Here is a 25,369-nt window from a genome sequence, read left to right on the forward strand (position 1 = left end):
ATAGTTTACACAGAAGTCTCCTCCTACAGTACGAAAACGTAAACAAAGTCACAGTTACAAAAGTTGTCATTTAGAGCTGACCCCGCCCCCAAAAAAAGGCCCAAAAGCAAAGGCACACATGTTGAGAGACATTCACTGTCTAAACATGAATTTAATACTTTAATCATTAGGCTATGGAACTTGCAACAATAACGTTTGTCGTGCAAATACACTTTTAAAAACAGCAGACCACAACCGGAATAAAATGAAGCCAAAGATATTCCATGCTAGGAGTGATCGGAAAAATATATACGTTTATATCGCATATAGTCCAAAGCTGGGTTTTTTGCACTTTCTTGCTCCTTTTTGGTTGGTGAGTGGGGCTGGGCATATTATGCTAACATAATGGACCAGGAAGCGATCAACCTTTCTACTATCCAATGATTCCTCTGAGCTTTGAGGACTGCCAGCAGATATCCTGGCAAACGCTTGTTCTACTAAACACTGACGAACATTTTCAAATTTAGATTCAAATTACTGTCCAATAAAAGCCAGCAGTTTTCAGTTTGCACTTCGGCAATGCGTTCCCTTTTTCCGCTCTTCACATCCTGCATGCAATCACATGCTGCTCGCACAGAAAAGCCAAAAGCTTCAGGTTGTGATTCTGCATAATTACAAGCAGAAATCTTTTTTTAAATGGAGACGTATTAGACTAAATCGAACCTCAATTCATACTGTACATGTATAGGAAAACATTTCACAAAACACTAAACACTTTTGCCATTTTTAAGTGGCTGCTGTTGAATTGATTGGCACTGAATAAAAACATCTATATTATTCAATCAAATTAAAGAAGTAGACCAAAAACTACATGTGCAGTTGGGCAACCTAATCAATTAGCAAGCAGGTTATCCTGCTGTTTGCGTGGACGCACTTCATCTTACTGCTTAGTTTAGATCCTTTGGTTTGTCCGGTTTAACCGTCTGAGGTTTAAATTGTCATTATTGGACCTTAATCTAACCTTAACTCCAACTCCAGGCAATCAGAGTATTTTTCTCCCAAGATTTGGAAAAGTGGGAACAAAGAAACGAATCATTCTGACTGACAACAGAAAAGCCAGTTTTGCCTCGCTCATAAATATACGGTTAGAGTTATCGCGTATGATGACGTAGACCTTAGACAGTTACAACCATAATAAACCCAAATAGCTGATTCTTCTTTTCCTCAAATATCTCTTTTATGATTGCAAACAGATATTATAGCAATGCAGTAGTTGGACTGACGGTGGCCCGGTTGGAAAGTTTCAACATATCGCCCAACCCGGTTTCACACATTCAAAAGCAATGAGCAACATCTAGTTGCTCGATAACTACAGTACAATAGGATTTGCCTTTATTTTTTCAGGCATTAATGTTGATCTTATGATTCCTTCAAGAGTTCTCCATCCAATGTTCTGTCTCAGGAATAAAATTAGTTTTCTTTGGAGCTCTGATAAGGATTGCTCTTGTTTCTTTTAAAACAGAACTTGCAGTGTTTGCATGGAGAAGCTCTGTAATTTAGTTTCTGTGTGCGCGAGTGAAATCCAGCCTCATCTAAACTTGAGGTAGGCTGGTACAGAGTAATTGAAGAGCAGGAAGTCCATGCGATAGAGATTATACAGCTTCTTCTGATAAAAAGGGCTGATGTTGTGGAAGAACTGGGCAGCCATGTCTCCTGTAGTCCTGGTGCTCTTGGACGAGGCGGGGAAGCTGACCTGGTCCTCCACCCCGGCCAGCTGCAGCACGTAGCGGGAGTCCTGCTCCAGCGTCTCGTATTTCCCCACCACGTCGTAGTGGATGAGGCAGGGGTGGCACAGTGAGTGCACCCGCTCCCAGTGCTCGTTGAAGGGCTCTTCTCGCTGGGTGGCTGGGTCCACGAGGTAATAGACAAACTCCTCAAAGGAGACGTCATTTCCTTTCTCCAGAGCTTCCGGCTGCGGGTCCGGCCTGTGCCGCCGCACTATCTTTGTGCCGTATCGTTTATGGAAGGCTGTGTTGTAGCTCCGTGTGAATTTGTTGCGGTACGCAGACACCAGCCGCTCAAAGGGCTCGCGCACGAAGACGAACTTCAGGTATGAGCGCAGCCGCTGATTGATCTCGGAGGTGGAGTACTCAGAAAGTGTGCGGAGGTTTCCGGGGATGTGGGCCTCGTTGGCAGGGATTGCGAGAGGGTCTCTGTTGGACCCGGCAACGCCCGTCAGAACCATGAGCACCCGCTTCCAGTTGGTGCAGGCCACTTTGGGCACGTAGCAGTAGAGCAAGCCGTGCTGGTCGTCCACGATGATGTGCTTCAGGTCCTCGGGGATGAGGACTCTGCGTTTGCGGGTATAGGAGCGACAAGCTTCTTCCAGCAGCTCCCGTCTGCCCTGATGGATCGCCTGTACCGCCGACTCAACCTACAGGGATGAGAGGAATTGCAGAGAATTGGCATTTAGTAAATAAAAGAAAAACAGTTACAATTTATACGAGTTTTTCAGGTCAGTTTATGGCACTGATTGTAAGTTATGATGACAGAAGTTACCAGAAGAAATTTTCCTTCTTCATGGTAAACTCTGCTGTTGCTCTTTTCCCTGTTCAAGCCAACTTGCAGCATCTGTCCTATTAATAGCTACACTGCTGGTTTTGGGGAGGAGTGCATGTAAATGTACCTCCGCAGGCTCTTTGATTGTTCATGTCCCACAACTCCTCAGGTATCAGTGCAGGACTTGCATGGCATTCAACTCAAGGAAAAGTGATTTAAAGATGGGACAATTTAAGTTATAATGTGACAAACGTGAGAATCTGGCCTTCTTGAGAGGACTCCACTGATTCAGCAACACTACCTACTAGGGGTGGGGGAAAAAAATCGATACTGTGTAGTATCGTGATATTTTGTTTGCTAATAATGTATCGATACAGGGACAGCAGAAATCGATATTTTGTTACAAAAAGGTTTTTGCTCTGACTTCAGAGCATGTTGATCCTTTTTCTGAGCAAGAATCCTGACATTCCTTCACTGTCCAAATGTGTTTAACTTTTTTTTTTGGCAGCAATAAACATGACAGTTTACTTATTTTAATTTAAGACATGTTTTATTTTAATTAAGTTTAAAACTTTTTTATTTAAATATAAAATTATATTTTGTTTTAATTTACTTTCAAATTCTTCAGTTGCTGAAGGGGCTGCATAGTTTTCATAAACTGCATAGTTCAGAATAGCTATAATTGTACCAGATGGTTGATTCAGTTAAGTTGGACTAGACTGTAATACAAACCGTTCAGTTTGTCAACAATCAAACTGAAATGAGAGAAAGACTGAGTGTGAGACTTTGATATTAGATAAAATGAATATTGATAAAGTTTACCTTTATGTACAGAATCTGAATATCGCAAAATATTTTAAAAAATTGCAATAATATCGTATCGTGGGATGTATGGTGATTCCCACCTCTACTACCTACATTGCCAATGTTCCCTACGGTCCAATTTGTAAGGAATGTTGAACAATGCAGGTAGGACAGTTCAGATATGACCAACTTTGTAGCTTCAAACAGATCCAATAAGCTCCCCACTTTCACCTTCAGCAACTCAGTGGCTGTATCCCAATTCAGGGCCTGCAGCCTTAAAGGCCGCATTTTAAGGCCGATTACGTCACAGCGACGCGACGAAGGCTGTCCCAATTCGAAGGCTGCTCGAAATGTGGCCCTCAAATGCGTCCTTCATTTCCCTGAATTTTAAGGATGTGGCGGTGTAGACTTCGTGGCCCAACATATCCCAGAATGCATAGCGCGGCGGTGGGTGTGGATAATTTTGCCAAAAAAAAAAAAAAAAACGGCGGATGAGGGGCGCCCGAAGAGTAAACTTTAAGTAAGTACTGAATATTATGTCACTTATTTATGTGCAAATGTTTAATAACGAAGAACATTAAAACATTACTGTTGGCCACATGTCGGCAAAGTTATGTGACATTAGTGACGTTTGTACTAACTTGGTTTTAAAGCCTTTACTTTAAAATATACGCCGTTCAATAGCTGACCTTAATTAGAAAATGATCAAAGCTCATGTAGAAACAAACAAACAAATGAACAAAAGATTTTCTCCTTCATTTCTGTCAAACAAAGCTGTATGAAACGTTTCCAGCTGTTAGTATCATGGTTGCTAGGCAACCTGGGCAGCGCAACGGAGGCTAGACCGTCCCATTTCACAAGCCTCGCACTTCCGGCCTTAGCGGTCTTTAAGTACACGGCCCTTAAGGATCGTTGAGGCTGCGTACTTTAAGGCTGCACACCCTGAATTGGGATACAGCCAGTGTTGCTTAAGGACATTTAGCCGATTTTGCGCAGCGCCATCCGAGGCTGAAAAAGGCTCTTCTCACTCCACCCTTATGATGATATACGGACGCCGCTTACAGCCAAGGGACTTTTGAATGAGAGAAAATGCACTCAAAGATTTATCTCCTCTGGTGGTCTTACTTATGGCCCATCCCCAAGTTTAATCAAGTCACAGGTCATCCAGTTCAGCTTGGCCTCTGCGTGGCACAAATGTCTTATTTACTCCTTTGATTTACTCAGCCTGGCATCCCACTGCAGTGGTTGGAGCCCTGAGACTCATCTTGACTCTGCGCCTGACCCTCTGTGGTTAGCGGCAGACACCTGACTGCAGAGCCAACACAGACCCTTCCTCTCAGCAGAGGTTTGTGCACTGTGTGTACACAATAGTGCGTTTGAAACTCCCCGTTTCAGTCTTTTCATGTGAGCAGGATGCATGATTTCATAGTTTGAAGGTTTGAATGCCATGAAACACTAACAGCTGTTAATATCCTCAAAGAACACCAAAGTCTTCTTAAGTGTGCTGAACACTTTAACATGTAAGTGGAGCGAGCAGCAGCTAGTGGAAGTGACAATTTGCTGTGTGGAAACATTCATTAAAGATATCGTGTTTTGATCTATTTGTAGAAATTTCATCTGGACTAATCAAAACTGATTTTCAGATATCTGTGTTTTCACACTCGGGGAAATAATTATTTGAATCCCTGCTGAATTTTTTCCATTCAACGAAATGAACAGTCTTTCATTTTTACGGTAGTCTCATCAACTGAAATGTTGTCCCCTATAACCCAGCCAGTATACTGGCTTTCACAGACTGTCTGCGGGCTTATGTGGCACACAAGCGATTACAAATACTCCTGATCTCAACTCATTATGTATATAAAGCACACATTCTTCATTTGGTAAATGGACTGGTTCTTATATAGCGCTTTTCTACTCATCTGAGCACTCAAAGCGCTTTACACAACTTTTCCAACCTGCCACCATCATGAGCAAGAGCACAGAGCTGTCAAAGGACGTCAGGGACCAGACTGTGGACCTGCGCAAGGCTGGACTGGGCTGCAAGACCATCAGTCAGCCAGAAGCTTGGTGAGACGGTGACAGCTGTTGGTGCAATTATAAAATGGCCATCGGTCGGCCTCAGACTTTCCTGACAGTTTTTAAAAGAGGTCTCGAGCAATAATTATCCAGATTTTGTGGAGGTCTTTCAAAGATTTTTTTTATGGACATTGGCTGCTTTTTCACTCAATTTTAGTCAAGTCTTTGTACCTGACCATTTTTTAGAGGAATGCTGCTCGTTTTGGGTTTGTTAACCCACTTCACTAACGTATAAAAAGGCACCTTACTCAAGTCAACCAGTGTTGTATCTACACAGACGACCTACAATTTAAATCTTAGTTCCTTGGTATCTTTAAGCACTTTTTTACAAGCAGCGCATCACAAAAACATAAAAACAGTTTGTCTGTGAAGGTTCTCAGTCATCCAGGTCATCGTAGAACGAGCTCATCCGAAACCCTGGCTGATTGGGACCCACACCCAGTTTCACACCTTGCCTCAGGCGATTAGAGGATCATCAGGGGGTCCTTTTGTCCCTCTGTGGGGGGAAACTCCCACTAGGTTTAAATCTGGGACTCCCCACCATTTGACCTTAGAACTGAAGAAGCTTCTCGGATGAGAGGTGAAACATCTTCAAGCAACTTAAAGAAGTCCAGACGCTTTTCTTTGCAAGCTCCTTTGACTTAAAAACAGTTTGAAAAGAGGATTTTTGCACCCAAAAAAGTGACAGCAAAGAGTCTTACAACTTTTTTTTACAAGTTGCAAGCAATGGTTGCACTCAATTCTTAATCGTATTGCTCAGTTTCTTCCAGTCACCAGGTTGTCAGCTATTCCGCTACACGTAGCTTTTCACCCAGTTACCTGCTGCACATGTGCAGAGAGCAACAAATGGAGACAGAATCAGTCGCCCATTGTGTTTACAGAATTAAACAATTAAATAAATCTGCCTCACTTTAATCAAGCTCACTCCAGCATCCTGCTGCTGCTAAACAGTTTAAGTGGAAATGGAAGAGTGAAAATATGACATCAACTGGAAGCGAGTGGACCGAGCTCCACTGGAGCTAGTTTGTTTTCTGGCATGTGCACCGTCCTTCTCCTCACAGGGAGATTTAACTGGAACCAGCTGGAAGATTTAATAGCAGAGCCCAGATCGTGAACGCTGAAAACATCTTTACGTCTGCGTAGAGGAAAGCGGTCATTCAGAGCCCCGCCCACGGGTGTTTACCTGAGAAAGCCTCCTCAAAAAGCAAACACTGAATTGAACTCAACAATGGCAGCTGTTTCCAAAGAACAAACTGATAGATAAAAGTTACGCTGAGTCATCGCTGTTTAATGTCAAGTGAGCTTGAGTCAAAACAAAGCGGGGATGAAAGTGTGTGTTCAGATACGTCAACACACAGTGAGGCAGTGGTTGTGTACAGCTGTTATAAGCAACTCATAACTAGAGTGGAAATGAAAGGCTGCACATGGACATGTTTCTGTCTAATACTAAACTCCAGACAGTAAACCTGCTAACGACCAAAGTGGTTCATTACAAAGAAAAAGTGATATTTTTGTATTTCCCGATAAAGGACGGCTCCTGCTACTGCTTTTAGCTTTATGTAACCTGTGCATGGATGAAAAGCAGTCAGATGCAGCTCTAAATATAAAACTCTTAACTGCCTGACAGTATCTGTACAAAGTCGTGAATCCTCCTCTATAAATGTCGTGTCTTTAATTCCACGAAAACGGCCGACCTTTATTTCTCCTCTTTTACTGCTCAGATGGGAGTACATCAAAGTATTTCTCCATGACATGAAAAATATCACAACTATCAAGACATCACAAATTTCCGGGGAGATTTGTCTCTTAGACATTTCGTAACAAAGAGCAGGTATTACTTTCCTTTAGATGCAGCTAAAGCAGATTTATGAGGACCGGAGCAAAACGTGGACTGAACTGCTGAATTAAGTGGAGGGGGCTCTTCTATGTTCAGCCATGTGTTTATGAAGTGGCTGTTTGGTCTCTCCGATGTAGAGGTCTGAGCATTCCTCGCCACACTGTACAGCACACACCATAGAGGTGGGGGGAAAAATAATTGATACTGTGTAGTGTGGTGATATTTTGTTTGCTAATAATGTATCGATACGGGGACAGCAGAAATCGATATTTTGTTACAAAAAAGGTTTTTGTGCTCTGACTTCAGAGCATGTTGATCCTTTTTCTGAGCAAGAATCCTGACATTCCTTCACTGTCCAAATGTGTTTAACTTTTTTATGGCAGCAATAAACATGACAGTTTACTTATTTGAATTTAAGACATGTTTTATTTTAATTAAGTTTAAAACTTTTTTATTTAATGTAAAATTATATTTTGTTTTAATTTACTTTCAAATTCTTCAGTTGCTGAAGGGGCTGCATAGTATTCATAAATTGCATAGTTCAGAATAGCTATAATTGTACCAGATGGTTGATTCAGTTAAGTTGGACTAGACTGTAATACAAACCGTTCAGTTTGTCAACAATCAAACTGAAATGAGAGAAAGACTGAGTGTGAGACTTTCATATTAGATAAAATGAATATTGATAAAGTTTACCTTTATGTACAGAATCTGAATATCACAAAATATTTTTAAAAATTGCAATAATATCGTATCGTGCGTTAAGTATTGTGATAATATCGTATTGTGAGTTGTATGGTGATTCCCACCTCTAATACACCACGATGTTAAGTTTGTGTTTAGGAGTTTTGTTTTTGACAATATTGTTCTGATTGTCTCTCCCTAGTTGGTGTGGTGGTGTATAGGGGGGTCCATGACCCACTTAGGGACACTCCCATAGGGCTTAAAAACTGAGACTCTCCACCAGCTGCTTTTCCAACTGAAGAAACTTCTCAGATGAGAGGTGAAACATCTTCAAGGAAACTTAAAGACGTCCAGACGCTTTTCTTTCCAAGCTCCTTAAAAACCTTCTGTCAGCCATGGATCGGCCTCCCCAAAGCCCGGACCTCAACATGACTGAATCAGTGTGGGATCATCGTGACCACATGAGCACAGAGTGAAAAGCAGCCAACATCCACAGAAGAGCTTTTGAGTGTCTTTCAAGAAGCCTGCAGAACTATTTCTGAAGTCACCTGTAAGAAAGCATTCATTAGCGTTCCAGCTGTTCTGAAGAATAAAGGCGGTCACACCAAATGTGGACTTTCAAGCTTGTTAGAATTGTACAAAGTCTCTTTTTACCGTTACACTGCATTTCCATGTATGTTTGCATGTTTCAGTAAATCACTCCACCTACTTCTTTTTTCCCAAGCAAAGTATAAACAACTGTGACTCAAGAGTTTTGGACACTGATTTATTTATGCCAACAAATTGGACTGAATTTCCACAGCTAGAAGATTATTATTAAATATTAAAAATGAGACCCTGTTTATCATTAAACACTTAGCCTATCCTGTCTGGTTATATGTGCTCTCTTTCATTCAAACGTAGAACGTCCCAGAAACGCAAAGAATCATAAAATGACTATTTATCATGACCTTTGCCAAGTTTGTTAAAATAATCCTGAGTGATCCTGGAATAAATCCTTACAAATAAATATTTAAAGTGTACATGATGTTAGACTGACCTGATCGCCATCGTACAGCGTCTGTAGAGGACTCCTCCTCGACTTCTGTCTGCTGCTGCTTTCACCCACCGCCTCTGAGGCTGAGGAAAAAGCACATCGGTTATCAACTCCGACAGGTATCTCACACAAAGCACAAAGTATGGAGCTTAATTATCACTAATAATGCTTTTGTGAATGTGTGTCATCACGCCCAAATGTGGTCCTGTGACCTTGACTGTAGTAGTTTGGCTGGTGTTCATATTTCTGTGGACACATTTGAAAGAAAATATGCACGATACATTTGCAAACTGTCAACATGAGGTGAGTTAGAAGGCGGACGGTGTCCATCCCATGATTACCAATCAGTCACTGACTTCGCGCTTTTATTGAAGGGGCGTGAGCTAACTGCAGGGTTTCAGGGAGGAACAAAGGCCGAGGATAAAGAGGTGCAGCGCGATTATTTTATTTGATCATTCACTGAATTGCTGAATGCCAAAATTATAATTAGCCAAATATCCTCAAGCAAGATGCTGAACCCAAGCAGTACACGAGAATCAGCTCATTTACTATTTAACTACTACTGTTGGTGTTAACCATCATTATCATAAGTAATAATACAGGGTGGTGTATCATTACACAGATAAAACAGGTGAATAAAGTGCACTGTAGAACATTAACACAAACTGAGCACAAAAAAAACGTTGCACTGAAACAATAAAGTAAACTTTCATGGTATCGCTGCTTTTATTTGCTCGAGTGCTTTAGAAACGGAACATAAGAGTTTTGGCCGGGCAGAACGTATCATTTTCCACGTTATGTCAGACTCAAGTTTGAAAGGAAGGATAAAAGGACCTTATTTATGTCCTTTGGCTTAGAGCTATTATTCTTCCAGATATTGGACAAGTACAGGGTTTCACCACATGATCCTCAGATTTAATCTGGGTAAAGGTAGTCGATCTGTTCCTCCTAAAAGCTGCAGGCCTTTGTTGGAGACAAAAAAGATGCAAAGGCGTGCGGCCTGTTTTGAAAAGGCAGTGGTTGCTTCACTCCAACTCAAACAGTTTAATCATAGTTAGAAAAATAAAAACGAGCTCTCAGAACAACATCTACCATCACGTATTCTGCACTCCAACCTGCCTGCAGTGAAAGCAGAGATGAGCACCACGCTGCTGAACCATGACTCGCTGACTGTGAGGGACCAAGCAGCCAAAGCAAAGAGGACACAGGCAAAAAAAAGTATCTTCAAAAAGGGTTTTCTTTATTTTAACCCTCAAAAAGTCCAAAATTAACAAAATTCAAAAACATACTTAGCAGGCCCATAAAAGAGGTCAACTAAATATAACTCTACGAAAAGGAATTTCCAGAAACTTAAACAAAACAAAGTGAGACACAACTTAACTCACAAACTGACCTAATTACAAAGACACATGAGGGTAGCTTTTATAATGATTTGGCCAAACCATTTACACACACTAGGAGGGAAAACAAAAACACACTAATATTAACTAAGCACAGAATAACCTAACTAAACCTAAAACACCCCTGCTCCTGGTAAGCCCATGGTTGGTCCAGCTGAGCAGGAATTTTGTTCCCAGAGTCCTCAGCCACACCTTCTGCCCAGGCAGGAAACAGCCACCGCCCAAACCCAGGTAACTCAAAGAAAGAGAAACATAATTAATATAACAAAACATTTTAGAAAAACCACACAATGTTACTATGTGCGCGCCTCATAATACCAGTGTTAGGTTTAACCAAAAGCAAACTAATAAAGTAAAAAAATGGACTAATTTACCCCTGTGTGGCTGATGCCATCACACTGACACAACAGGGAGCAGCAGGACTCCAACATACTACGAACATCCCCACAGGAGCACAGCTTTCCAGCCACAGATGTAAGGTTACAATCAACACTCACAAGACTGAGTTACTGAGAGAGACACTTCCATCTGATCTGCATGTGGTGGAAGTAGTCACTTTCTATAAAAGCCATATCTTCACTCCATCTGCAGCGTAGTGTGGAGGTTATTTGGTTTTTCCTCAGAGACAAACACAGATAGCCCCGCTTCATCAGATGTTCTTTTATGAAAAACCGCACGCTCCCTAAATGAAACGCAGATGTATTCTGGTGTGTTTAGCCAGTAAGTGTTAGCTTGAAGATAAAACTGCAATCTGTCACCTTCTTCAGATGAGATGAGTCATTTTAGTGTTTTAAATTATGAAGTTAGCCAGAAGGCACTTCGTTAGATCAGCGGTCCCCAACCTTTTTTACACCACGGACCCGTTTATGCCCGACAATATTTTCACGGACCGGCCTTTAAGGTGTCGCGGATAAATACAACAAAATAAAACTAGTACCGGTACCGAAAAAAAAGAAAATTTATTCACAACACATGTGAAAAGACCCAGGAAAACCGAGTTAACGATAAAAACAATAACAAAATAACGCTGAAAACCGATACAAACCCTGAAAACTATACATTTCACACCCGAGCCTCAACTTTCGCAACCCGGTACCAAACGACCGGTCCGTGAGTCATTTGGGGACCGCTGCGTTAGAAGACTGGGAAAAGAAACAGCTAGCGTGGCTCTGTCCAAACATCAGGCAATCTGAAGCTGCTGTGAAAAGCTCACGGAATAAGTCCTCATGTTGCTGATTCAGCTGAAGAGGGTTAGGTTTCCAGTATCTCGCTGAACTCCGACCACCTGGTGCAGTGTTGTAGTTTCATGGTGACATCGGTGCCTCTTTCTGGAAAATCCAGCATCGAACCAACTTTGCTTTTAGCGTGCGTGTCGATTCCAGGAAGACTAATCCCTGCAATTAGTGATCCCTTTCTACACAAGTTAGACCTTGCTTCAATTCACGAACTTCCCAGTATGTTTGACGATTCAAGGAATTCAAGTACACACACACACAAAATTTCCATATTTTCACTAACAAATGTTCACCTCTTGCTGCTCAGGAGGTTCAAGCGATACAGGCAATAATCCACTGAAACTCCATAAATGTTCTTCTTGCTGCCATTTAAATTAAACTTGACTCATATTCCTGAAACCAGAACTCTTCTTGCTCCATAACCACAATGTGAAGAAAAATATCACATTAACTGTTTAATGACTACATCCATTTTCACAAACTCCCCCAGTTTTAGAGGCTCGAAATTCACTGACAAGCAGTCCAACAGCAGGTTCCCTCATTATCGACAGCAAACTAAGCAGATAAAAGTCATACTTGAACGCGTTTCAAGTGTTACACAGCAGCAGTTCACTGGACCACGATGAGGTCCAAAGAGGCTCAGGTTCAGACAAATGCTCCGAAACAGCAAACCTCAAAGAAGGAAGCATGTGATGATGTCCACAGGTGCTGTCACTTTCAACAAATGAAAAAGGGGGATTATTTATAAAGTTCGGAATGAATAAAGTCTGTCCCTTCAATTAACATCTTCATCATTTGATAAAAAAATAAAAATCAAGTGATCAGTTTAAAATCACTTGATTTAAAATCCACCGTGACGGCATGCTGAACAAAAGGAAACTGTATGTGATTATATCCACTTTAGGATTTGGTTCTCTTGTCTTGAAGCCACTGGCTCATTGCTAAACTAGAGAGTAAACACATAACTTCCTGTTAGAGACGTGCTCTTAAAAGCGCATCGGCAATGAAATGACATCAGTTTCCTCACAGAGACAAGGCCAGGCTGCTTTTCACTGGAGTAAACATCTGCAAGCAGCTGTGTGGCTGCAAGTCCAGATTGAGCAGTGCAACTCAGCACTACCTGCCCATTGAACAAACGACTTCCTGTGCTGTGCCATTATTCAAACGGCAGTATGCACAAACACCTTAAGTACAAGTCTGCCTTTTATGCAGTCATTACGCTCCAAACTTGCACAAACAGCAACATTTGTCATCTGGAGACAATTAGATTGACAAAAGCTCAGGATTTGTCACCAATTAGCTGCTTTAATTGGAGACAATGATGCTGTAATGGTGGAAAATGAACTGCACAGGCCCAACACTATTGAGCACAGGCTACTGTGAGACTCAAGTGACCACATATGTGCAGCTCTCTCCTCCCTGTGGTGTGGTCAGGCCACTCATGGCAAACTGGTTATGAGCTGTAAACACGCTCACTGCAGGCAGCCCAGCATGCAGTAATGAGCTTCCTATACAGAATCATTGAGAATACCTGCGAGAGACACACAGTCGATCATACAAGTGAAATCACAGGTCTTTACTAGCTTCTAACAGCAGGTGAGAGTAACTAGAGAAATGCTGAAGCTGTGCAACAGTATTGTATAAAGATCATATAACAGTGCCCGTCTTATTTCAGACACTTTCATATATACACTTGCATTCCAACATGCACACTCCATCCCCATGTACTTATTAACATAATGTATGAATCTGGTCAGCGTAGCGTTGTCTATATCAAGCATGCCAGGTGCAGTTACTGATAAGGAGGACTGCAACAGTAGACCATGACTGTTGCATCAGCCGCCTCATTTTGCAATCTTTTACAACTGGCCAACACTCTCACCTAGGGATGGGTATTGATAAGATTTTCACGATTCCAATTCCATTTAACGATTCGATTCTTTATCGATTCTTTTTTAAAAAAGGAGAACACTAAGGTCGATTAGCTTAGAACTTTGTTTTATATCTTCTCTTTGAACAAGATAGAAATTTAGGAGTAACAAGAGACCACAGCCTACGGCTCTTCAATGGGGTGTCACAGGATCCCGGGGGAAAAAAATGTAAATGTAAAATAATAAAATAAATATTCTTCTGCAGCAATAACAAAGTATAACATAAATTATTCTGTAGCAATTACACAAGAATATCCAGTAATGTCCCTGCCTACAATTAAACACATTCACCTACAGAAAATCGGGGCATCTGCTGTGGCAAATGGGTTCAAGCCTTTTACCACAAACTTAGTCACTGCTCGGTGACATTCGTCTATCCTGGCCTGAAAGGAGACGCTACAGGTAGACTGCAGCGAGAACTGCCAGCATCTGAGCCAGACTCTGTCTCTCTCATCATGGTCACCTAAATGCACAGTAATGGCAGGTTTTGTAATAAGGCAGATCGCGCTAACATAATATGCACTGTTAGTTGATTATTTACCTGCCGCATTAACGGGAGAGGACGTGCAAACGTTACCGCTGCTGCTGGGTTGAGATTCACGAGTCCGGAGCGGAATTAAAAACACGACATTCATTTAAGGTCATCGTGTGTTTTGTGAGCAAATGCTTTTGCATATTCGTAGTGTTTCCTCCCTTAAATGAAATATCTACTTTGCAAGTATTGCAGGTTGCCCTGTTGTCATCCGTTCTCGTAAAGTATAACCAAACTTTTGAGCGTTTGAGCCGCTTAGGCGCCGTGTTTCCTGCCAGGTAAATGACGCTCCGCAACGTGGTGACGTCATTCGGGGCGACTGGAATCGATAAGGGAATCGTTTGCAAAAATGGCAAACAATTCCAAGGAATTGAAACAGTGGGAACCGGTTCTCAACAAGAACCGGTTTTCGATACCCATCCCTACTCTCACCACACATTAAGGCTGCACAGTTAATGGAATTTTAATCTTGATCATGATTTTAGCTTCCCACAGTTAAATGAACACGATCACATAATATTTAAAATATGTGCTCAGCCAATAGAATGCAAAGCAAAAAGCAAATCAAGGGCTCCTCTGACTGCATGCCAGCATGTGACAGTCACAGCCGTTCTGAAGTGTCCTGGACTAGTAAGACTACGTTCAAAGATATACAACAGAATTCAAATGTCTGCCACACTCATGCCTCGAAGTGGCTCATCATCATCCATTTTTCGGAAATACTCCTAAGCAATCAGCTGGCTGAAAAAAAACACCAAAAACCGCAGTTCTAAATAAAACTCGGCCAAAACAAACAAACAAAAACATGGCTGCTGACGTGAACTGTCCAACATCAGCTCCATAAAAGTCCATTAAAGCGAGCATGCATACTGTGCATCAGCGCTCACAAAGATGCACTGACGTCACCAACATCTTTGCCAAAGATTCACTCAAACCAAGTGAATAAACACCAATACTGACTAACAAGTGATCAAAATGATCACTTTGACCATAATCATTCAGCCCTACCACAGATATAACACTAAATGTTAATGTTCAGTTCAATAGAAATATAAGCTGCCCAGTGTTAGCTTGCACTGGCTTCTACCCAGACAGCAACCATTAAAACAGTTTACAGTGTTTCCCACTTAACTTGAATGCACCCAGTTTAGAGGCAAAATTCCCAGTCTGGCTGCAACTAAAGTTATTCAGGACCAATTTATAAAAGCCAAAAAATGATGTATTGCATTTTGTGGAATGACCCATGGAACTTAAATGAAGCAGCCATTTCCCCAAAACACCTAAAAAACTGCACTTATTTTACTAAAGTGAGTTCTGTTTTCAGTCAAATTTGGTCAATGTCAACAAATCTGCACGTGGTCTTCTGTCCAGTCTTTGAAGCACCGTTTGTCTGAATTCAGACAGGACAGCATTGGCTCATATCAAACTTGGCAGTTTGTGGATTTACTGATAAGCAGGATTTCAACAGTTGAACATGACTGTTGTGTTAGCGTCACATTTTACAATCGTTTACACCTTGACCAGCTGAAAACGGTGTGGTGGTCGCTCTTTAACCACCAAAAGTGGAGTTTTACAAAGTTCCACACTAAACTTCCTGACCATAGGAACACCGTCGAGGTACAAACAGCCAACTGGTTTACCTGCAGGCCAATATTACTGGCCCATACTATGCAATGTGTTAATCCAATAAGATTTACTTATTTAATTTCAGTTACTTTGTTGCAAAATGAGATTGTCAAGCATGCCAACCATGTTACTAAAACCTGCTGTAAATGTTGCCATGAGACAGAGCTTGTGCTATCAGTCTGATATCATTACACGCAATTTGGTTCTATATAGACAGAAATTCAACAATTTAAATTAGCAATTAGAATCGCGCTGAGCAGCCTTCTTTTTCTAGTGGATTAGAACCAAAAGCCAACCAGCAAACCTTCAACAATCTTACAGAGTGATTGCCATTAGTTAAAGTCAGACTCAGTTTGCAGAAAGGTTTCTTCCTACCAGCCGACCTTTGCAATCACCTTGAGATAAAAAGTTGCTGTGAGTGTGCAGCACCCAACACTCAACATTAACTTGGCTCCTGGTTTGACATAGGCAAACGTAGAAGTACCAGGCAAACAGCCTGGGAAAACACTTAGAAAGTACTTAGCTGTTGCAATACCAAGAATATCACTGATCACAGCAAACACTCAGAGATTTCTACATAAGAAGCAAGCTTCACAGTAATCAGCATCAATTCTTTTGACACATAAATAATCTTCTCATTTAGTGGATTCACCTCTGCCAAAAAGCCAGATGATGCCTTATTACTGGAATCAAGAGCGTCACATGCAGCCGGATGCTGCTGCCAAAAGGAGGCTTTGTCTTTTGCCTTGAGCTGCCGAGGTGAGGAGATCATTCTGCCACAGCGCACCAATTTATCTGACCTGTTTTCTAAACACATTTCATTACGACCCCTCCCAAAGAGAGCCCTTAAATGGAACAGAGAGGCAGCGGCTGAAATGATTCAGAAGCTGACAAACACCTGGAAAACCGAGTGTTTCAGCAACAGGGTGAGACGGCACACTGAAAAGGTTTGTCTCATCTGTCATCTGCTAACTTGGCATCAATTAGCAAGCAAGGAAATTTACAGTCCAAGTTTTGTCAGGAGGTATTTAAAAGGGGGGCAGGTGAAAATATCCAGAAACTGTTTAAAATGTCAGAATAGCTGGATATCAGAGGACTGGGCGCAGACACTAGGACACACTGCACAGCATAGATATAGGTGGAAAAATGTGTGCTATGTTTTGCCATTAGAAGGGGAAAAAAAGCTGCTGGTTATAAACGTGTACCACTCTAACAAAACAGTGTCTCAGCTGCTCTTAACTCCTCCACTGATACAAGACGTCTGAAACTCACCAACCCCAGCTAAGGCAGACTCAAAGGAAGACGTCGTCCTGTTGGTTTAACCCTGTCTGGACCCCAAAGCCTACAGCATTCCTTACGGTACGCACGGAACCAAATGCTGGGGAAATGCAAAATATAGAAAGGCCGATGTGTGTTCCTGCTGTCCGAGCCATGAAATGAGCTCTGTGTTTAGGTCCCGCTGGGAAAACTGCTGCCCCCCCCCCCCCTTCCTTGACCTGACTTGCCAAAGAGTAGCTTTGACGCTGTACAAGGGAAAGCCTGATCCTTTTAGGCCACAAATGTGTGTGTGAAAAGGGTGTTAGTGCATAGGCAGGAGCATGTGGGTGGTGTACTGTCTGTTTGCGGAGATTTAGAAGAATGTCTGCAGATCCAGGAGTCCCTATGATCCTGTGCAGAAGCGTAAAAGAGTTTAATGTGCATTTGTGGGGCGACTCATTAGCTGGCTGACTAAAATCCATCACATCTGCATTTGAGCAGTTGGAAACAGTGACAATAGACAAATATTTAACCGTAAAGAGAAATATCCATCACTCAGGAAAATACGGACCCGACTGCATGTTTCACCAGTGTAGTACAATCCTGAGGTCCATTTAACTTAAACTGAATCTCCCGTGGGTCTAGGCACCGCCGACTTTCTTCATATGCAAAAGCAATGATGGTTAAATTCACTAATGGACCTTAACAGCCTGGTGTTAGAGTTTTCTGTTTTATACTACATAAAAAATGAGGAAGGATCCTACAATGACAGCTGTTTACTAGGAGTGCAACGATACACAAAATTCACGGTTCGGTTCAATACTTTGGTGTCACGGTTCGATATTTTTTTGATACAAAAAAAATGTTCATGCTTTTTTAATTTGTCATTTATTAAAATTATAAATATATATTTTAACTGAAAAGTACAGTTTTTAAATTTAATGTTGCTGAAACATCAAAGTAATAAAATTAAATAAAACTATCTGATCGAGAAATCACTCATCTTTGGAAAAGAGAGTTTATTACAGAGAAATGTCTCTTTCCAAAATAAAAGCTATACTATACGCTTCTTCTGGGCTGTACTCTCAGCAGCATATTAAACATATCAAGTCCCCATAAGGAGAATCATGTGCTAACGGCTGTCTAAATGACTTGGGTGAAGTTTGTAGCATGCGTGCTTGTTGTTTTTGTCTGCTTCCACTTGTCTTTGCACTAGGACATAGGTGTCAAACTCTGGCCAATTACATTTGGCCCGCGAAGCCATACCAAATTACTATTAGAGCTGGCCTACTGGTATTATACAGCTAATATATATATTGTTTAGTATTGAGCTTTGCTTGTTCCATATTCAGTTTTTCAGCAAAACGTGTTTGAGTCCATAAGAAAAGATTCATTCTTATATCTAGAGGAATAAATATATTTCAATAAATATTGACGTTAGCCCGCGACTTTGTTCCAGTTTTGAATTTTGGCCCAATGTGTATTTGAGTTTGACACCCCTGCACTAGGATGGTGTCAGCGTAAATGTGCAGTCATATTCGTTGTGTTCCCACTAGTGCTGTCAGCGTTAATCTCGTTGAAATGACGTTAACGCCACAACACGGCAAATCTCCGTTAACGAGCTACCGCGGATCGCACGGCCAACATGTTAACGAGCTAACTGCGCTAACGCACTAGTTCCCACCCATGTAATTGAGCATTGCGTGGCACATCCGACATACTGTTTTACTTTTGTCCATGACGCACTTACCTTCAGGGTCATACCTCACATGAAAACCAAAATAGTTCCAAACGCCACATCTGAATTAGCGTGGGGGAGGTTCAATTTGCCATGTTGCAACGAGAGCTTAACTTCTGTCTCGCTAGCTTGCTCTGTGCTCAGTGAATCTGCGTTCGACTACTCTGCCTAGGCTGCACTGTCGAGCGCAGATCCACTGAGCGCTCAACACAGACAGCATCGTCAGAAGAAAAGTTGATAAAATAAATAAAAAAAATTGTATTGTTCATACATATGCGTACCGAACCGAAAGCACTGTATCCAACGGTTCAATATCGATATGAGTATCGTTGCACCCCTACTGTTTACTGGGTGATTCAAGTTATTAAGGTTCATCATCTGAGGACACTGAATGTCTACCATACATTAGGGTCAGTAACTTTACTGTGACAAACACTGCATGCATTAGTAAACACAATCAAATAGATTGGTATTTATTCTGCACTCTTCTAGTCTTCCTGATCACTCCAAGCACTCTACACCATCACCTCATTGTATAAACTTAGGAACTTTAGTTACCTCAGATTAACATTAACGATCCCACCAGCCAATTTACAACCACATATAAGCCTAACGTGCATGGACATGCATTCTAATCAATTTGCAATAGGAATCCAGGAGTGACAGCCCTCTGTATACCCACTTATTATCTTAACATAAAAATAATATATTTTTTAAAAAGTTATTACTTCCATTATATATACTATATGATCACTATATATCATATATGCCTTATGAAAAGGCTTGATAAAGAGGAAAAGATCATTGCACCTGTATATGTAAAATTTATGTAGAAACATGTACCTGTACATGATGTCATGTCTCTTGTTGCTCTTTGAGTGAGGAATAATAAAAGCCTGGCTCTGCGTGGGCTTTTTAACCAAGCGTGACTAAAATTAACCAGAACAACCCTAACCCAGACAATATTTGCCAGTGTAATTTAGTCTGGACCAAAGTGGGGATGAGTTGAATTATTTGGCTACCACAGAGCACTTGGATTGAAACAGTAGAGCAGAAGACTTATTCAGTAACTTTAATTGCGAAAGGACAAACCAGAAAAATCAAATCACTTGAGGATACGGGCTCTGAAAGCAGATGGTCCTAATGTAATTTTGAAAAAGTTCCTCCAGAGTACTTTCTGTGCTATCAGCTCCTGCTGTGCCGTTTCATGAATATGCAGCTGGCTGGAGAACAGGCTGGAACAGCAGGACCACCCCGACCCCCATGTCACCACAGACGGACGGGGATCTGACAGCAGCCAGGAGGAGCGAGCGATTTCAACTGGCAACTGCACGCCGCAGCATACGAAGATCAGGTCACACGCTGTTCCCGTGTGAATGTGTCTGCTTTTAATTGGATAATGTCTCATCCACAAGTGACTATGTCTGAAAATTAGGTTTCAAAGAACGTCGCAACAATTTCGTCAGTGCTCCGACGGAGTTCTGGGAAGCCAATTTTTATGACTTTTGTGGCCTCAAGTCAAGCCTAGACAAGGAAGGTATGAGATGGGAGTAAGTCTCCAGTACATGACTAACAACAGCTTCCCCGAGGCCCCCACAATAGTCTCAGGCTCTGTTTGTGATTAAACAGCTACAACTAGCTACACTCATAGCAGTCAGCTCACATCTGTATGTGTGATGTTCCTGGATTTTACTCCCAGGAAAACAAACGGAGAAGTCCCTCACTGTGCTGTAACATACACCACATTCCAGACTATGATATACTTCTTCCTCGTCAGTCAATGCGTCTAAAAGCCCAAAGGCGAAATCATAGTGGCCACTGTAGTAAAGACACCTCACGCTGACAGATAAGCCCATCTTACAAAGTCAGCTTTTCTAAAACAGATGTGAATTTCAAAGACCGGATATGAAGACGTCACAAAGGGTTAAGTTTCTGCAGCATGAAAGGCAACTTGTGTTTGGAAAAACTATTTCTGTCCAGGATGTTACAGTAAAGCCACTCTGCATCTATGCAATTATCCTAAATTTGGATTAGCACTGCATTTCCAAGCACTGTAATTTTATGCTAACTCTGACTTGGCACTATGTTCCTTTGTTATGCGGCTGTTCTCCTTCAGCTTCACGTCGCCTAAAAACACTCTGACCTTTACCCCAGATAGTTAGAGCTGCTTCACCTCCCCTAACTGCATATCTGAAACCAATTTAGATTCACTTAGAGCAGACAGGCAGGTTTAATGGTCGGTGCGTGAGCTGCATTCCAGGTGTGTTCGGAATACGTGGAGCCAATCCCCCCCCCAAAAAAAAACAGAGGCAGCATCTAGGAATGTTTGCACTTATGCCATGTGTCTCATCAAAGAACTGGTTGTAAACCTATTACATCGAAATTGACTCACAAAGGCAAATGAATACACAATAGCAATTTACAATAAACGTAAATAAAAGCATCTTTAATTTTGGGGGGTTTGCACTGTCGATCGGACTGGAAAAACATTCAGTGCTGATTTTTGTAGCTGGTGAGGAAACAATTGCTTTTGTGCATTTATCCTGGCTACAAAGCTCTCGTTTGGACCTGTAACGAATCAAGCGCTCCCCTTTCTTTTATACAGCGAAACTCACAACCTTGTGAAAAAGCCAGTTTAAATGAATGGTGACTGATCAAGATTGCTACCTTCTTTTTCAAGCGACTAGGGTATGACGCTGTTTTAAGACCTGCTTACTTAACAAGGACATAAAAAATTAAACTTGCAGTGCCACTTTTTGATGGGACAGCTCTAGTGTGCTGCTCTTCCACACCAACACTGACTTTCCCACGAAGGCGAAGCAGAGGTGTGGCCAGTAACATCGCCGATGGCTTCGTTAAGTCATTATATCACCGAGCAGCAAACCATCATTACTGTCACTAAACACACCCCTGCTTTTCCTGCTAGGACATGTCTCCCTTTTTTATTAGTTACAATGAAGCAAAAGCAATTTGTCCAGTATAGCTACATGAGAACGTGCACACAGATGAACCAATGTTTTTATCTAGAAGTCACAAATGTAAATGTCAAGTCAAAGGTTAGTTATGAAGTTCTAAGGGATCGCCTGCTAAAATAAATATATACACATTTCCACTGACATGCAGATGAAACATAGTTTTGTTAATCTATGAAGCTGGCACTAAAAACATGTCACAAAGGCCTCGATTATCTGTGATTTTCTATCTCTTAATTTGAATTTGCTGTGTCTGGATAGCAGTACCTTAGCCTCTAGTGCTATCAAGGACACATTTTTTGTTAGTCCTTTGGACTGGCGCGATAAAGCTTTCTGTAATACTGTCAAAACAACAAGCACCATGTTTCAGAGCAATATTGAAAGACAATATTCATATAGCTTCATGATCCTGATCCACAGCTGGCCCAGCTAACAGTGGCACCCCACTCCATGAATCCTGGAAGCTTCTTCCTGTTAAAAGTGAGTTTTTCATCCCCACTGTTGCCAAGTGCTTTCTCAAAGACAACTGTTTTCTGTATACATGGATGTACCACAGAAAAGGTACAATAATAATAATAATAATAATAATAATACAACATTTGGTTTGGGGAGGTCTAATGTTGCAAGTTTTTTGGCGGTGGAGGCATTTTTAAGCAGTAGAAGCTTTTAGATGAACACAGATTTGTAAGATGATGAGGAAACCCTCTGATCAGTTTAGAGGCGGTTATTTCCTATTTACGTTCACGGTGAAGGGGGCTAAGAGTACATTTTGCACCATCTTACGTTGCTGTGATTTAAGTACACGTGGCCACTGACCAATGGTCATGGCGCTTTGCATAATAATGATCATGAAACTGATCTTCTGGCTCTTTGTTTGGCTGTGGTGCTTGTTTCAATTATTATCCAACTTTATTGTTAATGCAGGTGAGGCTGAAGAAGAAACTTGGTTACGAAAAACTTTCTGGGATTTTCTACCTGGATGATTACGAGTTCCTCAAGCTTTTAGTGTTGCATTTTCAGAGTATGACCATCAAATCAAAAGCAATGCGAGTGCGAGATCCTACTGTAAATGCAAACATCACATTTTTTGCATTTAATGTAAAGACACTAAACAGCACAGACTGTTACTTTATTCTTTTACAACTGCATGTTGAGACCATCTTGCAGCACTATCGCATCATTTCCGAAGAACCACACCCTTGATTTTGATTTCCACCACACACCTGTAACGGTTTGTGACTGTATCTTACACAATCACACCCACCACACTGACACGTTATCCTACTGACAGAAAGCATATCAGTCACGCTATCATCACCGATAACCCTGACTTTAACAGTGTAACACTACACTGACAGTAAGGTCACAAGTTACTTATGGACATGTCACACACCCAAACTTTCTGGGATCGCCATTAAACGTGAATCCACCTCACAATATGGGCTATACCTACAATTTTTAGGCCCCTAATACAGCTGAGCACGTGTGAAAGAGGCCTTTGTATGTGGCAGAGGGAAGCAGATCCCACCGAAGGGACAACCCCACTGCCAGCCAGCTGCGTCTGCTCCCAGCCCTCCTCCCTGTAGCTGAGGAAACACTGCGCTAAACACTCTGCTAATGGAAGTTTTCCTCCTGTTCCTCAATTTAGATCTGAGCTTCACGGGAAAATAAAGACATCGGGATGGAGCACAACGGGGTGAAATGACAATGGGCTGGAGTCCACGCTTTAGTATCGGAATGACAAAGACCAACAAGTCGCACAAAAAAATCCTTTATAGCTGGGCTAAGAATGTCTCAATAGCCTGCTTTCATGCACTTCACTGATATGTGTATTGGATTACAAGTATGCCACAACCCATTAACACAGCGGGTTATGAATGGGTTTTATTATGAAGGCATGGGCAAACCCATATGCCAACAGAAAAGGACCAGCTGGTCTGCTGGACACTTTAAACTAGAGCCCATGCATCAGATACACTTTTGTCTCCACACAAGAGATCCTCACAAACACACAACCCTTTATGGGACTATACATCATATGAGATTTTAAATTTAGAAAGACTTATAAATTAATATCTAATCAAACTTCTTTTGTTACTGATAAAAGAAAAAAAAACCTCATATTTAAATACTTGAGTCATTTGCAGATGGATGGAGATGAACTGATAAAAGTGATGAAATATTTGCTTTGCTTGAAAGGTGTCAGCTTGGGACGTCTGTGTAAACTATTCATGGGGCGCTTAATTTCTAATGTTTAATGTTTTAGCTTTAGTTTTATTCTTAGCGCAGCGGCAGGCAGACAGAGCGGGGATGCAGGAGAATGAGCGCTCCGATGGCAGGGTGTGGAAGCAAGTTTAAGCACAGCAGAGGGGGAAATATTGTGTATTTATGGGATTTATACTCACCTGGCTTCAGACTGCTGTTAAAGTAGAATATGACCATGACGAAACATCCCAGGGACAAGGCAAAAACCATCCGGATCACTCTGGGTTTCCTCATCCTGAGAGTCTCTGGAAGCCACCGAGGAGCCGAGCCCAATCCTGCCAGGGTTCAGGCGAACTACACGGTTTTTGTCGAGTCTACTTCACCGGCCGTGGGAGCATCGATCCGGCTCGCTGCTCGACCTTTGCCGCTTCTTATCTTCCTGGACATCCTCGCATGCCGGGTCAGGAGGAGGCAGCGGTGAGGGAGGACGAGGGGGGCCCCGGGCGGCAGACTCCGCTGGTCTGCCGTGTCTCTCTCGGTTACCGACGCGTTTCTGTGTGCCTTTGTAGAGACGACGGAGAAGGCTGCATCACTGCCGCTGTAGTGCCAACACAGGCCGCCGGACTGCGTGGGTAACGGGCCCTTTATACGCCACGACAGGGTCTTTCCAAATGTCCGCTTAACCCCTTTCTCCCCACGGACACAGAAAGGGTCCAACCACTCAACGACCCGGTGGTCGAGAAATAAGCGACACGTTTCAGAAGAAGGGCGGGTTCCGGGGAGACCTTTCAAAGTAAAACTTCTATACAGACAGTATGAAATCTGCTGTGGGGTTGGGACTAAACCGGTTTACAATTCATTAATGTGAAATTGATTTAAAAAAAAAAAAAATTTATATCATTGGTGGAAACGCTTCTAGAGGCATTTCAGAATAAGAGTCTTGCATCTTTTATAAATTTCAAACCTTAGATTTTAAAAGCTTGCTGAATTTCAGTCTTTAAAAATTGTGTAAAATTTTCGTACAAATAGAACAAAATTTAATACCAGAAATATTAAAGACATGACTGGTTTCAGACATGGTTTTTATGATGCTGGGACAAGACTAAATTTTAAGAATAGCAAAGAAACACCCAGAGAAAGCCTTCATATAGCCTGAAATGTTAGATGTGTTGGAAAAGTGTGGTTCTTTTTCCAATTCAGAGTGGGGGACTGGTCTATAAAAATCAGTTCCCACCCCCCATTTCCAGAGGATCAAAAGTAAATGGAAAAAACAACATTTAGAAAAGGAGATAATAAGGACTGTTTTAAATGAGAAAATGCAAAACCTGCCTGTCTAGAAACCATGAGCATCACAAAATGCTGGCTCTCCTCTTGCGGAGCTCTGTTGGGCCTTTACTACAGCCACCTTTAGTTGCTGCTTGTCTGTGGGTCTTTCTGCCTTCAGTTTTGTTTTGCAGTATGTAATAACTGCAAAACAATGCTCTGTCGTTTTGAG

General features: G+C 41.8%; 1 protein-coding gene across 1 annotated transcript; it reads right to left on the reverse strand.

Moving 5' to 3' along the window:
- Nucleotides 1-1,370: 1,370 nt before the first annotated feature.
- On the reverse strand, nucleotides 1,371-24,663 carry LOC146519147 (carbohydrate sulfotransferase 11-like). The gene is made up of 3 exons (XM_085160854.1): nucleotides 24,075-24,663; nucleotides 8,982-9,061; nucleotides 1,371-2,413 (listed from the first exon to the last, which is right to left on the reverse strand). The coding sequence occupies exons 1-3, from the start codon at nucleotides 24,166-24,168 to the stop codon at nucleotides 1,568-1,570; spliced, it is 1,020 nt and encodes a 339-aa protein (XP_085016980.1). The 5' UTR covers nucleotides 24,169-24,663; the 3' UTR covers nucleotides 1,371-1,567.
- Between the last annotated feature and the right edge of the window lie 706 nt (nucleotides 24,664-25,369).

This window comes from Neolamprologus multifasciatus, chromosome 5 (genome assembly GCF_963576455.1).
Source record: "Neolamprologus multifasciatus chromosome 5, fNeoMul1.2, whole genome shotgun sequence".
Lineage (NCBI taxonomy): Eukaryota > Metazoa > Chordata > Actinopteri > Cichliformes > Cichlidae > Neolamprologus > Neolamprologus multifasciatus.

Coding starts and splice junctions, on each gene's coding strand:
- LOC146519147 (XM_085160854.1), bottom strand. CDS start 24,168: ATGAGGAAACCCAGAGTGATCCGGATGGTTTTTGCCTTGTCCCTGGGA. Junction 9,062..24,074: donor TAACAGCAGTCTGAAGCCAG/GTGAGTATAAAT, acceptor CTTTTTCCTCAG/CCTCAGAGGCGGTGGGTGAA. Junction 2,414..8,981: donor CGCTGTACGATGGCGATCAG/GTCAGTCTAACA, acceptor TCATCCCTGTAG/GTTGAGTCGGCGGTACAGGC.